At 42.4% G+C, this 14454-nt stretch overlaps 3 protein-coding genes across 6 annotated transcripts; all 3 read left to right on the top strand.

Moving 5' to 3' along the window:
* Window positions 1-170: 170 nt before the first annotated feature.
* Window positions 171-3171, top strand: si:ch211-214j8.12 (uncharacterized protein LOC100000539 homolog). 2 transcript variants are annotated; one of them, XM_046842180.1, is made up of 5 exons: window positions 171-404; window positions 632-917; window positions 999-1162; window positions 1524-2539; window positions 2622-3171. In XM_046842180.1, the coding sequence occupies exons 2-5, from the start codon at window positions 656-658 to the stop codon at window positions 2986-2988; spliced, it is 1809 nt and encodes a 602-aa protein (XP_046698136.1). In that variant the 5' UTR covers window positions 171-404; window positions 632-655; the 3' UTR covers window positions 2989-3171. The 2 variants fall into 2 exon arrangements, with proteins under 2 accessions (XP_046698136.1, XP_046698135.1); XM_046842179.1 differs by having other exon boundaries at window positions 172-404; window positions 996-1162.
* Window positions 3172-6761: 3590 nt separating this feature from the next.
* LOC124380825 (perforin-1-like) lies at window positions 6762-8232 on the top strand. Its single transcript, XM_046842094.1, has 2 exons — window positions 6762-6859; window positions 7747-8232. The coding sequence occupies exon 2, from the start codon at window positions 7755-7757 to the stop codon at window positions 8157-8159; it is 405 nt and encodes a 134-aa protein (XP_046698050.1). The 5' UTR covers window positions 6762-6859; window positions 7747-7754; the 3' UTR covers window positions 8160-8232.
* Window positions 8233-8622: 390 nt separating this feature from the next.
* Window positions 8623-13503, top strand: dhfr (dihydrofolate reductase). 3 transcript variants are annotated; one of them, XM_046841792.1, is made up of 7 exons: window positions 8623-8864; window positions 9914-9963; window positions 10271-10382; window positions 10476-10602; window positions 11464-11579; window positions 12503-12547; window positions 12739-13503. In XM_046841792.1, the coding sequence occupies exons 1-7, from the start codon at window positions 8773-8775 to the stop codon at window positions 12881-12883; spliced, it is 687 nt and encodes a 228-aa protein (XP_046697748.1). In that variant the 5' UTR covers window positions 8623-8772; the 3' UTR covers window positions 12884-13503. The 3 variants fall into 3 exon arrangements, with proteins under 3 accessions (XP_046697748.1, XP_046697749.1, XP_046697750.1); XM_046841793.1 differs by having other exon boundaries at window positions 8624-8864; window positions 10277-10382; XM_046841794.1 differs by having other exon boundaries at window positions 8625-8864; window positions 12503-12879.
* The last annotated feature ends 951 nt before the right edge of the window (window positions 13504-14454 follow it).

Genomic DNA, 14454 nt, shown 5'->3' with positions numbered 1-14454 from the left:
ATTAATGATAATATTACACTGAACATGGACGAGTTATTATATAATAATTAACTGATATATTTATTATACATATATTTATTATTGAACGTGTGAATTGATTATGAAAGGAGATGATTGGACGGTTAAGAATAGGAATAGCCAATCATTAAAAAGGAGGCGGGCTTTACAGAACGTTTGGGAACGTCTTTCCGGTTTTGAAGTCTGTTTGTGCGTTTCGTCTTCCGGAAGTCACACTTCAGAGTTGAGACTCTTCTAACAGCGCTTTAGGGACGCTTTAGTGGATTTAGAACAAAAACCTCGCTGATGTTTATTAGGACATATCCGGCGGGCTGTGTCTCATTTCACCATAGAGGACTCGTTCCAAATCTAATCGCTGCTCTGTAATACTGATGGACACACACAGGGTGAGGATCTCCTCTGTCTCTCACTACTTCCGCTTTTATTTCATTCACTGTCTTAGTGCCCTTCATGAACACTTTAATGTCTTAGTTTCCTTCTCATGGACACGTTAGTGTCTTAATGCCCTTCTCATGGACACGTTAGTGTCTTAGTGCTTTTTCTCATGGACACTAGTGTCTTAATGCCTTTCTCTTGGACACTACCGTGTAGTAACTGCCCCACTGTGTTTCAGGGTCTCTGGGTTGAGAAGTGAGCGATGCCTCTGTTCCGGCAGGCTGAGGTCGCCCCCGAGAGGGAGAGAGAGGAGGATGGAGAGATGGGCAGAGAGAGGATGAAGAAGAAGAAGAGTCTCCAGCATGGGTGTGAAGAGGAAGAGGAGGACGAGCCTTTATCACTGAGGCGTCTCTGTGTCTTAAGTCTGGCGGAGAACATGAAGGACGTGTGGACGCAGGATTACGCTCACAACTACATGGATCACTACTTCTTCCGCTACGTCATGGGGCCCTTCAGCCTTCTGCGTATGTGTGTGTGTGTGTTAATTCTCCCACAGAAGTGTTGAAGCAGTGGAAATCTGATGTTGTTGTTGTTGTTTACAGCAGGAGATCTGATCGAGGAGCTGCTGTGTGTCCTGTCTAACAGGAAGCTCGTGTCTCGTGCCGCGCTGCATCTCCTCCTACTGCCGCAACTACACACACTCTCACTGTCCCACTCCTGTAACCTCGTCACTGCCAACCTGTGCAGCCTGATCACTGTGCGCTGTCAGGTAACACACACACACACACACACACACACACACACACACACACACACACAGACACAGTGTCATGTTTGCAGTATAAAATTGTATATATATATATATATATATATAATATATAATGTGTGTGTGTGTGTGTGTGTGTGTGTGTCATGGTTTTATTAACGTGTTACCATTTTAGTACTTTAATGTCTGATGTCTCTGTAGTGTCTGTGATGTGTCCTTGGTGTTTATGATGTCCTTTTGATTTCATTGATGTCTAATTTTTATGTTTATTTAATGTTCTTTTATGTCTAATGTACATCTGATGCCTCTTTGATATTTCATTGATGACTTCTGATGTCTCTCACTGTCTCTGTCCTGTCCTCAGTCTCTGAAGAGTTTAGACCTGAGTGGAGCGCAGAACGTCTCCTCCGCTACTTTGTGTTCCCTCTTAAGCGACTTGTCCTCCCTTCACTCTCTCTCCCTGGCTGGAACTCTGAGTGACCGTGCCGTAATTGCTACGGTGGCCCATCGGTGCTCGCTGCTTCAGCACCTTGACGTTTCTCGGTGCCTCCAGCTGCCTCCTGGTGCCCTTCTGCCCCTGGCGCTGCGAGGACCTAAACGTCTTAGCAGCGTGCTGGCTCTGGACATCGGATTGGGAGAGGACGAGGAAGATGGCTTGGCTTCAGCTGCCTTCCTTCTGCTGGGTGTCTCTGGTCTGCACCGGCTTGCCATCGAGGGTCTCGGACTCGCCTGCGTGATGATCCAGAATCGGGATTTCTCCCTAACTGATCGCTTTACCACTCGGGAGGGTGTGAATTGTCTTCAGGAATTATGGGATGCCAGAGTTAAGGACAACAATGAGGATGTGGCTCTGGAGGAGAAAATGGACAGATCCTCAAGTTTACATGAAGACAAGAGAAAAGATGAACCGAGCCAGAAGTTTACGTTACGTCTCCGCGAGGTTCAGGGTTTGACCCTGGACAGCCTGGACGCCGTCAGCGATTTGTGCCCTGATCTTCGCTCTGTATCTCTAAACTGCCATGATGACGATGATGATGATGATCATGAAGGTTTCTCCAAGAGCATGCGTTTGACTCGTGGTTTGGCTCGGTGGTCAGGTCAGCTGCACTTCCTCTCACTGCGGTTCTCCGGCCCCCTGTATGAACTGGTTCCTCCTTTGCAGGTTTCCGGGTCTTGTCTCCGCTCCCTCACTCTGGAGGGGGTCCAAGCCGACGGGAACCTAAATCTCATTGCACTGCTCCGTGCCTGCCCTGAACTCACCGCACTTACATTTCACATCGACCCTCCGCGGTCCAACCAGGAGGAAGACGACGACGAAGATGAAGATATTGAAGACTGGGATTTACCGTGTCTACCACACCTCCGCACTTTAACACTAATGTAAGAAACACTAAATCTGTATCACTACATGCTTCGTTTTCATTAATATACTGACTGCTTTGTTCACTATTTTTGGTTTCAGCTTCTCCTTGGAAGAGAGACAGTTGAAGCCTGTGCTGTGCTGGACGTCCCTGAAGGGGGTGCTCTGGTCCGTGCTGAGAGGCTCCCTTCATCTCCACACGCTGTCTCTGATCGCTGCTCCGTGTCGCCTAGACCCCGTGTTCCGTCTGGTCCTGGACCGGCACGCCCAACCTCTCCGGCGTCTCCGACATGCCAACCTGCAGCGCTCCACCGTCACCATGGAGACGGCGACACGACTCGTGGCCTCCTGTCCCCGCCTGAGCACTCTGGATGTCAGCGGCTGCTGGTCTCTGAGTCGGAGCAACGTCACTAAATTGCAGAGCCGAGTCAGGAGGAGGCACCGCAAACTCCACATCGTGTGGACGTGAGGCCGTGAAATAAAATGTCGCCGGTTGTTTCTACCTCGCCACGAGAGTTTACACGACAACAAGTTGTCTTTTTATCGATGCAGTTCCGTTCATGCAGTAAAACACTATCGTTCTTCACATGTGTATTTAAAGTGTGAGATCTGTGCACTTTTGACCTAAAACACGAAATGATGATTTTAAAAATGTCTTGTTTTTTTTTTCTTGTAACCCTTCTACCACCAAGCATGTGATTGAATCAGAAGAGATTTAATGATAAGATTTCTTCAGCAGTATTTCAACGTCTATTTGTTGTTTCAAATTCCGACACGTTGCATTGTTTTGAGGGACGTTCACACAGGATTCGGGGCTCCCATTACAATACAAGCAGATCAAATTTTCTTCGGTTTCCAGCCTCCAAAAGCTACATTGAAGGTAAGCAACATGACCAGAGTTACACCGATTTGCATTACAGATTATAATCTAGAACGGGACAGTAGCTAGACGTGTTCGTTTTTCAGTTTTCGCTAGAACTAGCTGAGTATCATGAGAATAGCGACGGTGGGAAATCAGTGGGCTAATTTTTAGACATTTATTTGATGAGTTGACGTTTACCAGTTACGGGGGTTTGACTTACAATTTTTTGATCTTACGATAGCAATACGAAAAAATTTCGCAAATTTTGTACGACACGTTACGATGCAGCACGTGAAATGTCTTACTCTCGTCAGCGATCTACAGAGTTCATTTGTTCCTGTGTTACAAAAAGTATTTATTGTGTTTTTGGTGTTCAAAGCCTAATTTTGGCTCTTGTCTATCTCATTTTTGAAACGGAGCGCATCGGGATCGGTCCTCAACTTGCAACCTGATGCTCTCGCATGCTATCGCTGAATGATGAACTGTAACTTGTTATTAACGTATTACAGTATACTTTATGACTCTTGGGTGGGCTAGACCACATCTTGACTTACAATATTTTCAAGTTGCAATGGGGTCATCGTAACGCATCTCCATGCTCAGGGACTACCTGTACATGTTGCCTTACATCTCTCCTTCTGTTGTAGAAACAGCACCAGTATAAATCGTTATCACCGACGATACAGTAGAAATGGAAGATCTACACAGGTAGATATTTGTGAACAATGAAATCCTTGCAATTTTTTTTTTCCAGCTTCAATAACAAACTCACCATGCTTGGGAGATGTTTTGGTGATTATAGCTATTAGAATGTCTCATAACACCATTGGACCATAGCACTTTTTGTTGCTACGTGGTTTAGGGTGATTAATTTTAGGGTTTTTTTTGTGAGAACGTGTTTCTATCTGTCTTGGTCTGTTTATACATTTTGGATGGAGCTTCTGTTCGTCGTGATGCTGCCGTCCTGGGGTTAATGAAATGAAATCGTTCCCCAGCTCACAACTGTGTGATCAATGAAAGTTCAATAAGTTAGAGCGGTTCTCCAACAGAACTGGATATTTTTGCTTCAAAGGCGTATTATTAGAGGGCAGAAGACATTCCTAGCAACAACATCCAGTTGGGGATCCATCAAAATGAAAGGTTCCTTGATACCGGGGTCCCCTTTTCAGAGAATCTTACTGCTATGCAATCTATTGCCAAAAGTATGTGGACACCTGACCATCACACCCGTATGTGCTTGTTATAACAGACTTTACTCATCTGGGAAATCTTTTCACTAGTTGTTTTCCAATTCAGCCACAAGACTTTCCAGTTTATCTCGGTGAGGTTGAAGCCTGGTGCTTGCTGAAGAAGGTAAAGAAGTTTACCTGAACATGAACCTACAACGGTAAAACCTAAGGGGACTGAAGAATGTCCTCCTGGGATTTGGGAATATGCCAACAACCCAGCTACATAATATTTGTGTTTCGGCAAATAGATTTTCCAGAAATTTGTGGGACATCATCACCTGTTGATAAGCTCAAGGTTGCCATAAGATTCAATCCTCTTTAAAAATGAGGCAGAGCCGAGCAGACAGCATTTGGGTGTTTTGCTTTTCCTGGGTAACACTTTCATTAGGATTAAATATCCATATATATAAATCCGTACACTTAGCACAGCTTTATATGTAGCTATCGTATTAAGTTTTATTTGTAGCATCTTCTTCTGCTACACATTGTGTAATTTGATTGATCTAGTTTTGTCTTTTTTTTTTTTTTTTTAGGAAAAAAAATCACCATGATGTCTCCTCTTCACCTCGTGTCCCTTCTCATACTGGTCTCGTCGCCTCATGTGATGACCTCCGTACCTCTTCGTTTGTGGGGTCTCCGTGCTATCGGACTGCCCGGAGACGCCGCAGGCAACCGTCCCGACCCGTATGTCAAGGTGTCTTGCGGTGGGCAAAGCGTCAGCAAAACCGAGGTCATTAAAGGAACGCACAATCCCACCTGGGACACGAGCTTCTTTATTCACTGCATTAAGGGGGCGTCTCTGAAAATGGAGATTTGGGACAAAGACCTTAAGACCGATGATCTTTTGGGTATTTGTTACGTTAGAATTACCAGTGCGAACGGCACTGGGAAAGAGCTGAAGTGTACCTCCTTGAAGAAAGGCACCTTTTATTACAGATATAATCTGGCATAGACCTCTGTGCGTCATGTGACCAAATGTGTTCAATAAAATTGCAGACTTTTAATGAAAACTTTTGTTTTTCAAATTTTGTTTCTAACACGCTCCTATTTCAACTGTTTACACGGAATCCGGTTTGATCACAAATCCCCAGAAATCCATTGGAAACTTTTCCCAGAAGAGTGGAGGTTAATAAAACAGGAAAAGGGAATAATTCTATATTAATACGGAGGTGGCCACATATTTTTGGCGGACCTGTATGGGAATGTACTCCATTCTTAGGAAGAGATCAGATACAAATAATATATAATGTTACAAAGCACTGACATTGGAGACTCATTCGTTATACATTTTTTTCCAAATCGATTTACGTAGAACAGTTTCTGAATCAGAATCCAGAAATCGACCATGTTGCCATATAACACAATGTATTCAACAAATACGGAAAAACGTTTGCATGAAAGTAAGTCAAATACCTGCTGTCAGTATCCAAATTTCGTGCTCCTCTTCGTTCAGCACCACCAGGACCTCCATATTCCACCAGAACATGTTTAGTTAAGGTCTTAAGTTTACGTATGCCCTGAATAAGTCCCCATAATAACGCAATAATCATTCAATGATTTGGTTCAACACAAATAACACACACGTCTGATGATCAACGACCGTTTAAAGGTTTTGTGATTGCTGTTTACGAGTTCCTCATTTGTCCTGCACAGTTAATCTGCACATTATTCGGGTTTCTTCTACGTTGGACTCTTTTCCCAACGCCAATGATACAGATTTTGAGATCCATCTTGGACGATCGAGGAACCAGTATGCGATGTCGTCTTACAAACGCCGCAAACGTTCATATTGAACCTTTCCACATTTCTTTTTTTATGTAATCCTGACCTTGAGAAGCTACATAACGCTTTTACATGCTTCCAATGGACATTGAAGTCTCTTGCTGTATTTAAAGCATTATAATGAAATGACACCAAAGAAAAATAACCGATTTCCAAGAAATCTCCTGAAAGTCTGCATTTTTCGATTCCTTCATTCAACAGCCATTTCCAGCATCTGGGTTTCTTCTCACTGCACCAGATATCAAGGTTCTTATCGCTGTTTCAATACTGAAGAAATACATGTTTTGAAAATTTTTGTCAAGGTCTTAAAAACAGTCCTCAATAGATGTAGTCCTATAAATATCCTATAAAAACAGCTGATAAGGTCAAGGATGATATTGTGATTGTGTTGCCTTTAAATTGACGTTGAAAAGTGAAGCGAGAGAGAGAGAGAGAGAGAGAGAGAGAGGTTTATTTCACAAAAGCAGGTGAGAACTGATAAGCGACTTTTACACAAACCGGGTTATTGTATTTATGTAATCCATAATTCATTTTTAATATAATATTAAGTTTTCTCGTATTTTGCTCTCTAATTAGTTGTCATGTCACACAGAATGAATAAATCAAACATTTTTACATGAATAATTTACTTTTTATCCTGTGTGAGCCTGTGAAATGTGTGGAAACTCCTCGTTTTCTATTTTTTTTTAAAAGAGACTAATATTCGTTTTGTTCATATGCTAAATTGAATGGTGTTAATTTCTAAAAAAAAAACGAAACTTTCACCATGACCAATGGCAGGATCATTTGTATGAAATGAATGTAGCTTTGTCGATATTTGGAGAACACGCTAACTCATATATATGTAGGTTGAATGGTGAAGGTTCCACACTTCAACACCGTGCAGTTCCGTCTGGACTGCAGCTCATTGGAGCCGACTTCATCGTACAACAAGACGATTAGCCGAAACGTACAACTGAGTTCTGTACTTGTTATTTAGAGTATAAACAGTCGTGAGTTATATCTATCATGGAACCACCTGCCTAGCCACAGCACCTAAATCCTGAACTGCACTGGGATGAACTGGATCACAAGAAACCTACAACCAGTGTAGAACATCTTGGGCGAGTTTTACAAGAGGCACGTCAAAGTCTATCAGCTGCACTTTGGAGAAAATGCTGCTTAGTTAGGATTTTTCATTGCAAATAATATGGAACATCTGGACTTTATAGATTTGTTGGGTCGAAGAAAATCTTCATCTGCCTCTCAAAAACCCTAAAACAATCGCGTTTCCATACTTTTCACAGGCATATTTAAAGCTAACGTCGACATATGACATACGCTAATGGCATCCCAATGAATTTCTGACGCACAGATAAAACCATGACGTTCTCCTCCAGTCCCCGGCTGGTGCATCTCACCATGTTCGTTTTACTCTGCCTGCCACTTCCCGTCCGTGCTGGCCTGCGTGTGTACGGCATGCGTGCTAAAGGGCTGAAAGGTGATTTTGGAACCGCTCCTGATGCCTACGTGAAGCTGTTCGTCAGAAATGAGTATGTGAGCCAAACCTACGTGATTAAGAGCAACTCGAACCCCTCGTGGAGCTCATCCCTGACCTGGAGTAAAGCTCAAATCACAAACAGCCTGAAACTGCAGGTTTGGGATAAGGATGCTAAGAAAGACGACCTTTTGGGAATTTGTTACGCTCAGCTGCAGCGTGGCATTTACACCTATAAGTGCACTTTGAGCAAAGGAGGCACGCTGACTTATTCGTACGAGTACAAGTGAAGTGAATCATCTGATGTTTTCGACCTCGTCCTCGGTGTGTCTTAAATAAATAAAACCACTTTTTAGCAACTTATCTTGCTCAAGATTGTTTGCTTTTTTTGTTTCGACCAAGTGATATGTTTGTAGAAAACACGTAAAGGTTTGCAGCTTCACAGATATCAAATTAAAAAGAAAAACACACAGGGGACTTGTTTTAATGAAACACCAGCACCCATAATACTTTTGCAATAAAGGTGATTCTGAGGTGAACATCGAGGGTAAAATATATTGTACTTTATTTTAACATATTAAAGAATAACTTTGGCCCAAATATAATGTTTATAAATTAAATGTGCTGCTTTATATCTTTTAAAAATATATATATATATTAATTGCACTTGTTTTGAAATGGAAATACAGAAAAATTCAGCTCATGTAATTGCACCAGTTCGCCTGTAGGGGAACACTCAGACCGCGTTACGTCAAACGTCATTTCCGGTTGTTGTAAAAAAGTTGGCGGGAATACTACTCCATGTGACTTGGTTTCACCGCGAGATTTATAACCGGGAGCGTGCGCACTGAAACCGCGTTCATTCTCAACAAACAAACAAACAAACAAATAAACAAACAGACGATGAGCCGCGTGTTAAACTGCATTGTTGCGGTTTGTCCAGATTTGGGCATCGGGAAAAACGGAACTCTGCCATGGCACCCGATCAGACTCAGGTAAATCCGGCTGTGTCCCAAACGTCTCAGCTTTTTAAACATAGTGCACTACATGGATATAGAACTCTTCTGTTTTAACCCCTTCATAGGACACCTACATGGTCACTAGCGACTCGTTTGGTATTCGGCCGACTGTTCCTGTGATTTACATTATATTGATTATAGATAAAAAACATGAATTAATAACATTGTGATGTGTTCATTATTTCTTTTTAAAATAATATTAAAACCTGATTATTTTAGACGCTTCTCTTTAATTATAAATCATTTTTATAATGTTAATAAGAGGATTATTGAGTCACGGGTCACGTGACCTGTCACTTCAGAGGATTTGTGTTGTTACTGGTGACGTTTTGGAGTAAAATCTTATAATAGAAAATGCTAATTTCTGATCTAGAATCTATTTTCTGATTGCTTTTTTCATCAACAACAAGGAAAATGAGACGATGTTGGCAGTGTTAGTGGTGGATTTGAACTTCTACACACTGATCAGCCATAACAATATGACCAGCTGAACCTTCAGCAGTTTGACCTACAGGAGTTCTTCTGAGGAGATTTTATGTTCTAAATGTTCCTTAAATAAATAATTTTAGTTTTAAATACTCCAATCAACATGGGCATGTTTATATTAGTGAAACTGAACTCAACATAGAGCATGAAGACAAAATATTCTTGTGTTCAAAGTGGAACATTGCTATGTTTCCACACGGACGGTTTTAATTGCCGGAATTGCGCATTATTGCGGATTCTGGGGATCGATTTGAGACTTGCCGCTTCAGTAACAAACAAATGTTTAGTTAGAGCTACTTTTGGACAAATATAAAATCTAAAAACATACTCTGGGTTATTGGTGTCTTCAGTATTAATGTACAATGTTGAAAATAATAAAAAATAAAAACCCTGAAGGAAAAAGTGTCCAAACATTTGCCTGGTCCTGTGTGTGTGTGTGTGTGTGTGTGTGTGTGCAAATGCAAATGTGTGTGTGTGTGTGTGTGTGTGTATAAACATGTAATGGTATAATTGTAATATTCGCCTCTTTGTATTTGCAGTAAGGAATTCAAGCACTTTCAGAAGATGACCATGACTCCTTCAGCAGAAGGTAAAATCCTAAACATCCACCACGTTCTTTACACCCTTTATTTACACCAGCATTCGGCAGATGCGCCCAATCCAGAGTGTCTCATTTATCTCATTTATACAACTGAGCAGTTGAGGGTTGAGGGCCTTGTTTAGGGGTCCAGCAGTGGCAGCTTAGTGGTTGGATTTGAGCTCATGACCCTCTGATTGGAAAACCAACATCTGAACCACTGAGACACTGCACGTGTTTTAGGTTCTTTACCTTTACCAAATATATATAGTATTATTGTATCCACTGGCTGCAGTGTGTGTGTGTGTGTGTGTGTGAGTGACAGGTAAGAAGAACGTGGTCATCATGGGCAGGAACACATGGTACTCGATACCGGTGCAGAACCGGCCTCTGAAGAACCGAATCAACGTGGTCCTGAGCCGAGAACTCAAGTAAGAACTTTTACAAGAGCGTACTCGGTCAAGTGCACTTCACGGTTTACTGGAACACTGTTCAATAATGATTTGTTTTATTGTTGGGTTTAGAGCGCCCCCTGAGGGAGCACACTACCTAGCGTCCGACTTAAGCTCAGCACTTCATCTCCTGGACGAACCAGAGCTCAAAGCTCAAGCTGATCAAGTGTGGATTATTGGTGGAAGCTCGCTCTATAAGGTCTCACACACACACACACACACACACACACACACACACACACACACACACACACACACTACCTCACTGGATGTGTCCCAAACCACACACACACTGCAGATCATTGAAGGCCATTACAATGATGCACTTAAGTCTTAAGTCCATTGTGGACCCTCAGTGTCTTTATATACTGCGGTTGTGACCCAAATGACACAAAGGTCACTGCATAGGCCACTGCAAAATCACCTCTCTGAAAGGTTGTGGGTGTGTCCCAAATCACATGGATATAAACCCACGTTATAAACATCCGTTCACTGTGGACGTGTCCCAAACGATATGACTAGGTCGTCTGAGCATCGGTCCACTATGTATAGTGTGTGTGTGTGTGTCTGTGTCTGTGTGCAGTGTCAAATTTTTGTATGCATTGTGTAGCATTGAAGTTTCTGATTAAAAACACACACATATACACACACTCATACACACAACAATGTGTTGCCTATAGTCACTCTGCGGTTCGGTTGGCACGGCAACGGCAAAGCTCAAGGACGCGTCTTCTTTCTCCGTGGTCCTGTTTCACATTTCGCCTCCTCCCTCTGCCTCTCTTTTTTTTCTCTCAGAGACTCGTTTTGTAAAAATGTTTTTGCGAGTCGATGGTATTCACCGCTGCCCCCGAACAACATCAAAATCCTTTTTAATTAGTAATGAAAGATAATTAGTGTGTGTGGTGGTGGGGGTGTATCGTGACGCTCAGATGTTCCTCCTGTACACAATGTACTTGATGGCGGAAAAGTAGCAGAGATTTGAGATTTGTGTTATTTAGATATTTAATTATTTATTAATTGATTGATTTCTCATCTTTGTGAAACGTCCGGTTTCCGGCAGGAGGTGATGGAGAGCTCGGGGCTGCGGCGTCTGTTCGTAACCAGGATCCAGAAGCAGTTCGACTGCGACACGTTCATTCCCGACATCAATCCCGACAAGTTCAGGCTCCTCCCCGAGTGAGTATTACCTCGTCCAATTGGCTTTTTTTAATTTATTTTTTTATTTTTTTGCCCAATTTCATCTTTCCGCAACAACAAATCCAACGGGTTAAAAACTGTCTGTATATCGGCAGAAAGTGACCCCATAGTTACACGGTGCTTCATAGCCAAAGAGGTTCTCTATAAAGTTCCATATCAGAGGTCACACTGCCGTTCCAAATGACGTTTTTTCCATTACAATGGCGCAAATGGATTTGTTGGCTCGTATCGTTAGCGTGAATCCGAAAGTCCCATTCGAGAGAAAAAAAAATAAATTAAAAAAAAAAAACGCTCTTACGGAACATAAACGTGGCCCGTGGGATTAAAGGTGAGTTCTTTCACTCAGACACCCATTCAAGGGGAACACTGGGGGGATTGACAAGCCATTATGGTTATTATTATCTCACTGAACAGATGTTCCCTGTGTGTGTGTGTGTGTGTGTGTGTGTGTGTGTGTGTGTGTGTGTGTGTGTGTGTGTGTGTGTGTGTATAAGCAGCTTAGCTGCACTGATGGACATTAAACTGAAACCCCATGAGCCAGCTGCAAATTCTCCTCCTTCTCTCAATGCTTTATTAGAATAACTAACTAATAATAACCAATAATCCTTGGTTGCCAGTCATTTAACAGAATTTACCCCCTATGATGGGTGCCAATAATTCTGCTGATCCTCAGCGTTCCATTAAAGCGCTTCTATCACACTGACACTGGAGACTCCTTCCAACGGACCTCCTGCAAAAAAAAAAAACTTTGCCCATTCATGTACGTCCACCAACGAGTGAGTGAGGCGTTACTATAGAAACGAGATGTGAAATGTGAAGCGTAAACCCTTGTGTTTCTCGAGACTGCCTTCGAGATCAGAAGGTTCTCAGTGGCTTGACATGTCTCCCGGTTCTTCTCGCAGGTTCCCCGGAGTGGCGTCGGGATTGCAGGAGGAGAACGGGCTGCAGTACGTATTTGAAGTGTACGAGAGTGTGGAACAGTGCTGAGAGAGTGGTGCTGAAAGACCTCACACACCTGCCTATTACTGAGATCCGTGTGTGTGTGTGTGAGACGATTTTGCAGGATTTGCTCACAGGCACCGTCTCTGTAGCCAAGTAACCTCAAGTACTAAACATGTCATAATTTTCTCTTTCTCAGAATCCCCCTGTTCTGTTCTAGTTTCCACCGTTTAAAGCATCTTCATGGCTGGGTTTCATCCTCACCTGGTCCGAGCAGCTCGTCCCCATTGTGTGTGTGTGTGAGAGAGATGTTCCCCTGCCCTCCATCCTCACTCCTCTCATAAATATGCATTCTGTCTTTCGTCTCGAGAGCTGATGATTAACAAAGCTCCTCGTATTGAATGAAAACCTTTATGGAGCTCATCTACACACACATGCTCACACACACACACACACACTTTCATCCTGCATTAATGCCCCAGCCCTGTTTAACAAAAGCCAGAGGCTGCAATCCGCTCTAACCTTTGAGGCTGATTGGTTTCAGGTCCCAGCAGGAGGCTAACGCTAAGCTGAAAATTAGTGTGATCGGCAGCCCCTTCCAAACCCTCAGCTCCCCTCAGCTCCCCTCATCTCCCCTCATCTCCCCTCATCTCGCTCCTTAAACAACACTTCATTTCTGACCGAATCATTACATAAGCCTGTCTCCTTCTTCCGGTCCATAAACACACCCCCAGTACGGAGCGGTGTTAAATACAGTGTTTGTTATATTGTACCTCTGTTAAAGATCACGCTCTGATTTTAGCCAAACACGAATATAAAGTTTGAAAGCACAAACACAGTGATGCCCCACGTCAGAAATCAAGTTCGTTGGAATTTTTTTTCTGCTCTGTTGTTCATCAATTACATTCATACTTGCATATTAAATCCATAAAAATAAATATATAAAAAAAAGGGAAAAAAAGAACTTTGCAATTTTTTATTATTTTTATTTATTTATTTATTTATTTAAGAAAAACACCCAGGATGATACTACAGCCGTGTTATTGATAATGCTTTTTTCCCTCTCTTTTTTTGTGATTGTTTGTTTATAATATCATTTAAATGTAAACTGATCTTCATGCTTCAGAGTTTTGAAACAAACACAACAGCCACGGAAGCTCCGCCCCCTTTATTATTGTGATTTTTATATACATATATATTTGCTGCATAACAGACAGGAATCTCGAACAGTGAGAATGATTGTCAATACTGAAGCAAGAAAACCCAATGAACACAATCCCGCCCACATACATCATCTCCAGCAGAAGCATCGATATTCACCTCATGAAATGACCCCAGAGTTTCTCTGCATTTTTGTGCATTTTTTTTTTCCGGTCCATTGAGGTTTTCCTGGGGGTTTGTAATGAATTTGTAATTTTGTGCAAATTCGACAGGAAAGAAAATTGTGGAATAGAAAACATAGCTATTAAATCCACACATAAATAATTGCGCTTGTGCAGTTTGCTACAGATGAGGGTTGCGAGCGCCGACTAGCGTCCAATCAAAGGACGTGAATATGCAGACATGATCGGATGCCTCCTAGATGGCCCCCAAATTGAAATCGTATTAGTTAAAGCAGTAACTGCAACACGTGATGTGACTGCTGAGTTCTGATTGGATAGAAACTCTAATGAATAGAACTTTGTATGCTGTGAATTTTGGATGTTCACTGTTAAAAAATGGAGATGTTTGATAGTGTGTCAAAGACAATTACTGATCTACTTCTCCCAACTTTGAATAGTTTGCCATGTTCTGAAAACGCATTCCTCGTCAGCGCAGTCAATGCCAGTGCGCTAGAATCACCGCCTCATGGGAGAAAAGGGAGGGGGAAAAAAAACAGCGTCATGGTGATGCGAACACGCCACGGTGGCCTTTA

The sequence above is a fragment of the Silurus meridionalis genome, chromosome 27 (assembly GCF_014805685.1).
Source record: "Silurus meridionalis isolate SWU-2019-XX chromosome 27, ASM1480568v1, whole genome shotgun sequence".
NCBI lineage: Eukaryota > Metazoa > Chordata > Actinopteri > Siluriformes > Siluridae > Silurus > Silurus meridionalis.
Note: the sequence above shows the minus strand (reverse complement) of the source record. Positions and strands in the feature narration are given on the sequence as shown.

What these genes read in the sequence shown, in the direction of transcription:
- LOC124380825 (XM_046842094.1), top strand. Translation starts at nt 7,755, where the DNA reads ATGACGTTCTCCTCCAGTCCCCGGCTGGTGCATCTCACCATGTTCGTT.
- dhfr (XM_046841792.1), top strand. Translation starts at nt 8,773, where the DNA reads ATGAGCCGCGTGTTAAACTGCATTGTTGCGGTTTGTCCAGATTTGGGC. An exon ending in GTCCTGAGCCGAGAACTCAA is followed by an intron (nt 10,383 to 10,475) that starts GTAAGAACTTTT and finishes TGTTGGGTTTAG; the next exon opens with AGCGCCCCCTGAGGGAGCAC. An exon ending in AAGTTCAGGCTCCTCCCCGA is followed by an intron (nt 11,580 to 12,502) that starts GTGAGTATTACC and finishes TTCTTCTCGCAG; the next exon opens with GTTCCCCGGAGTGGCGTCGG.
- si:ch211-214j8.12 (XM_046842179.1), top strand. Translation starts at nt 656, where the DNA reads ATGCCTCTGTTCCGGCAGGCTGAGGTCGCCCCCGAGAGGGAGAGAGAG. An exon ending in GGGGCCCTTCAGCCTTCTGC is followed by an intron (nt 918 to 995) that starts GTATGTGTGTGT and finishes TGTTGTTTACAG; the next exon opens with CAGGAGATCTGATCGAGGAG. An exon ending in CTCCGCACTTTAACACTAAT is followed by an intron (nt 2,540 to 2,621) that starts GTAAGAAACACT and finishes TTTTGGTTTCAG; the next exon opens with CTTCTCCTTGGAAGAGAGAC.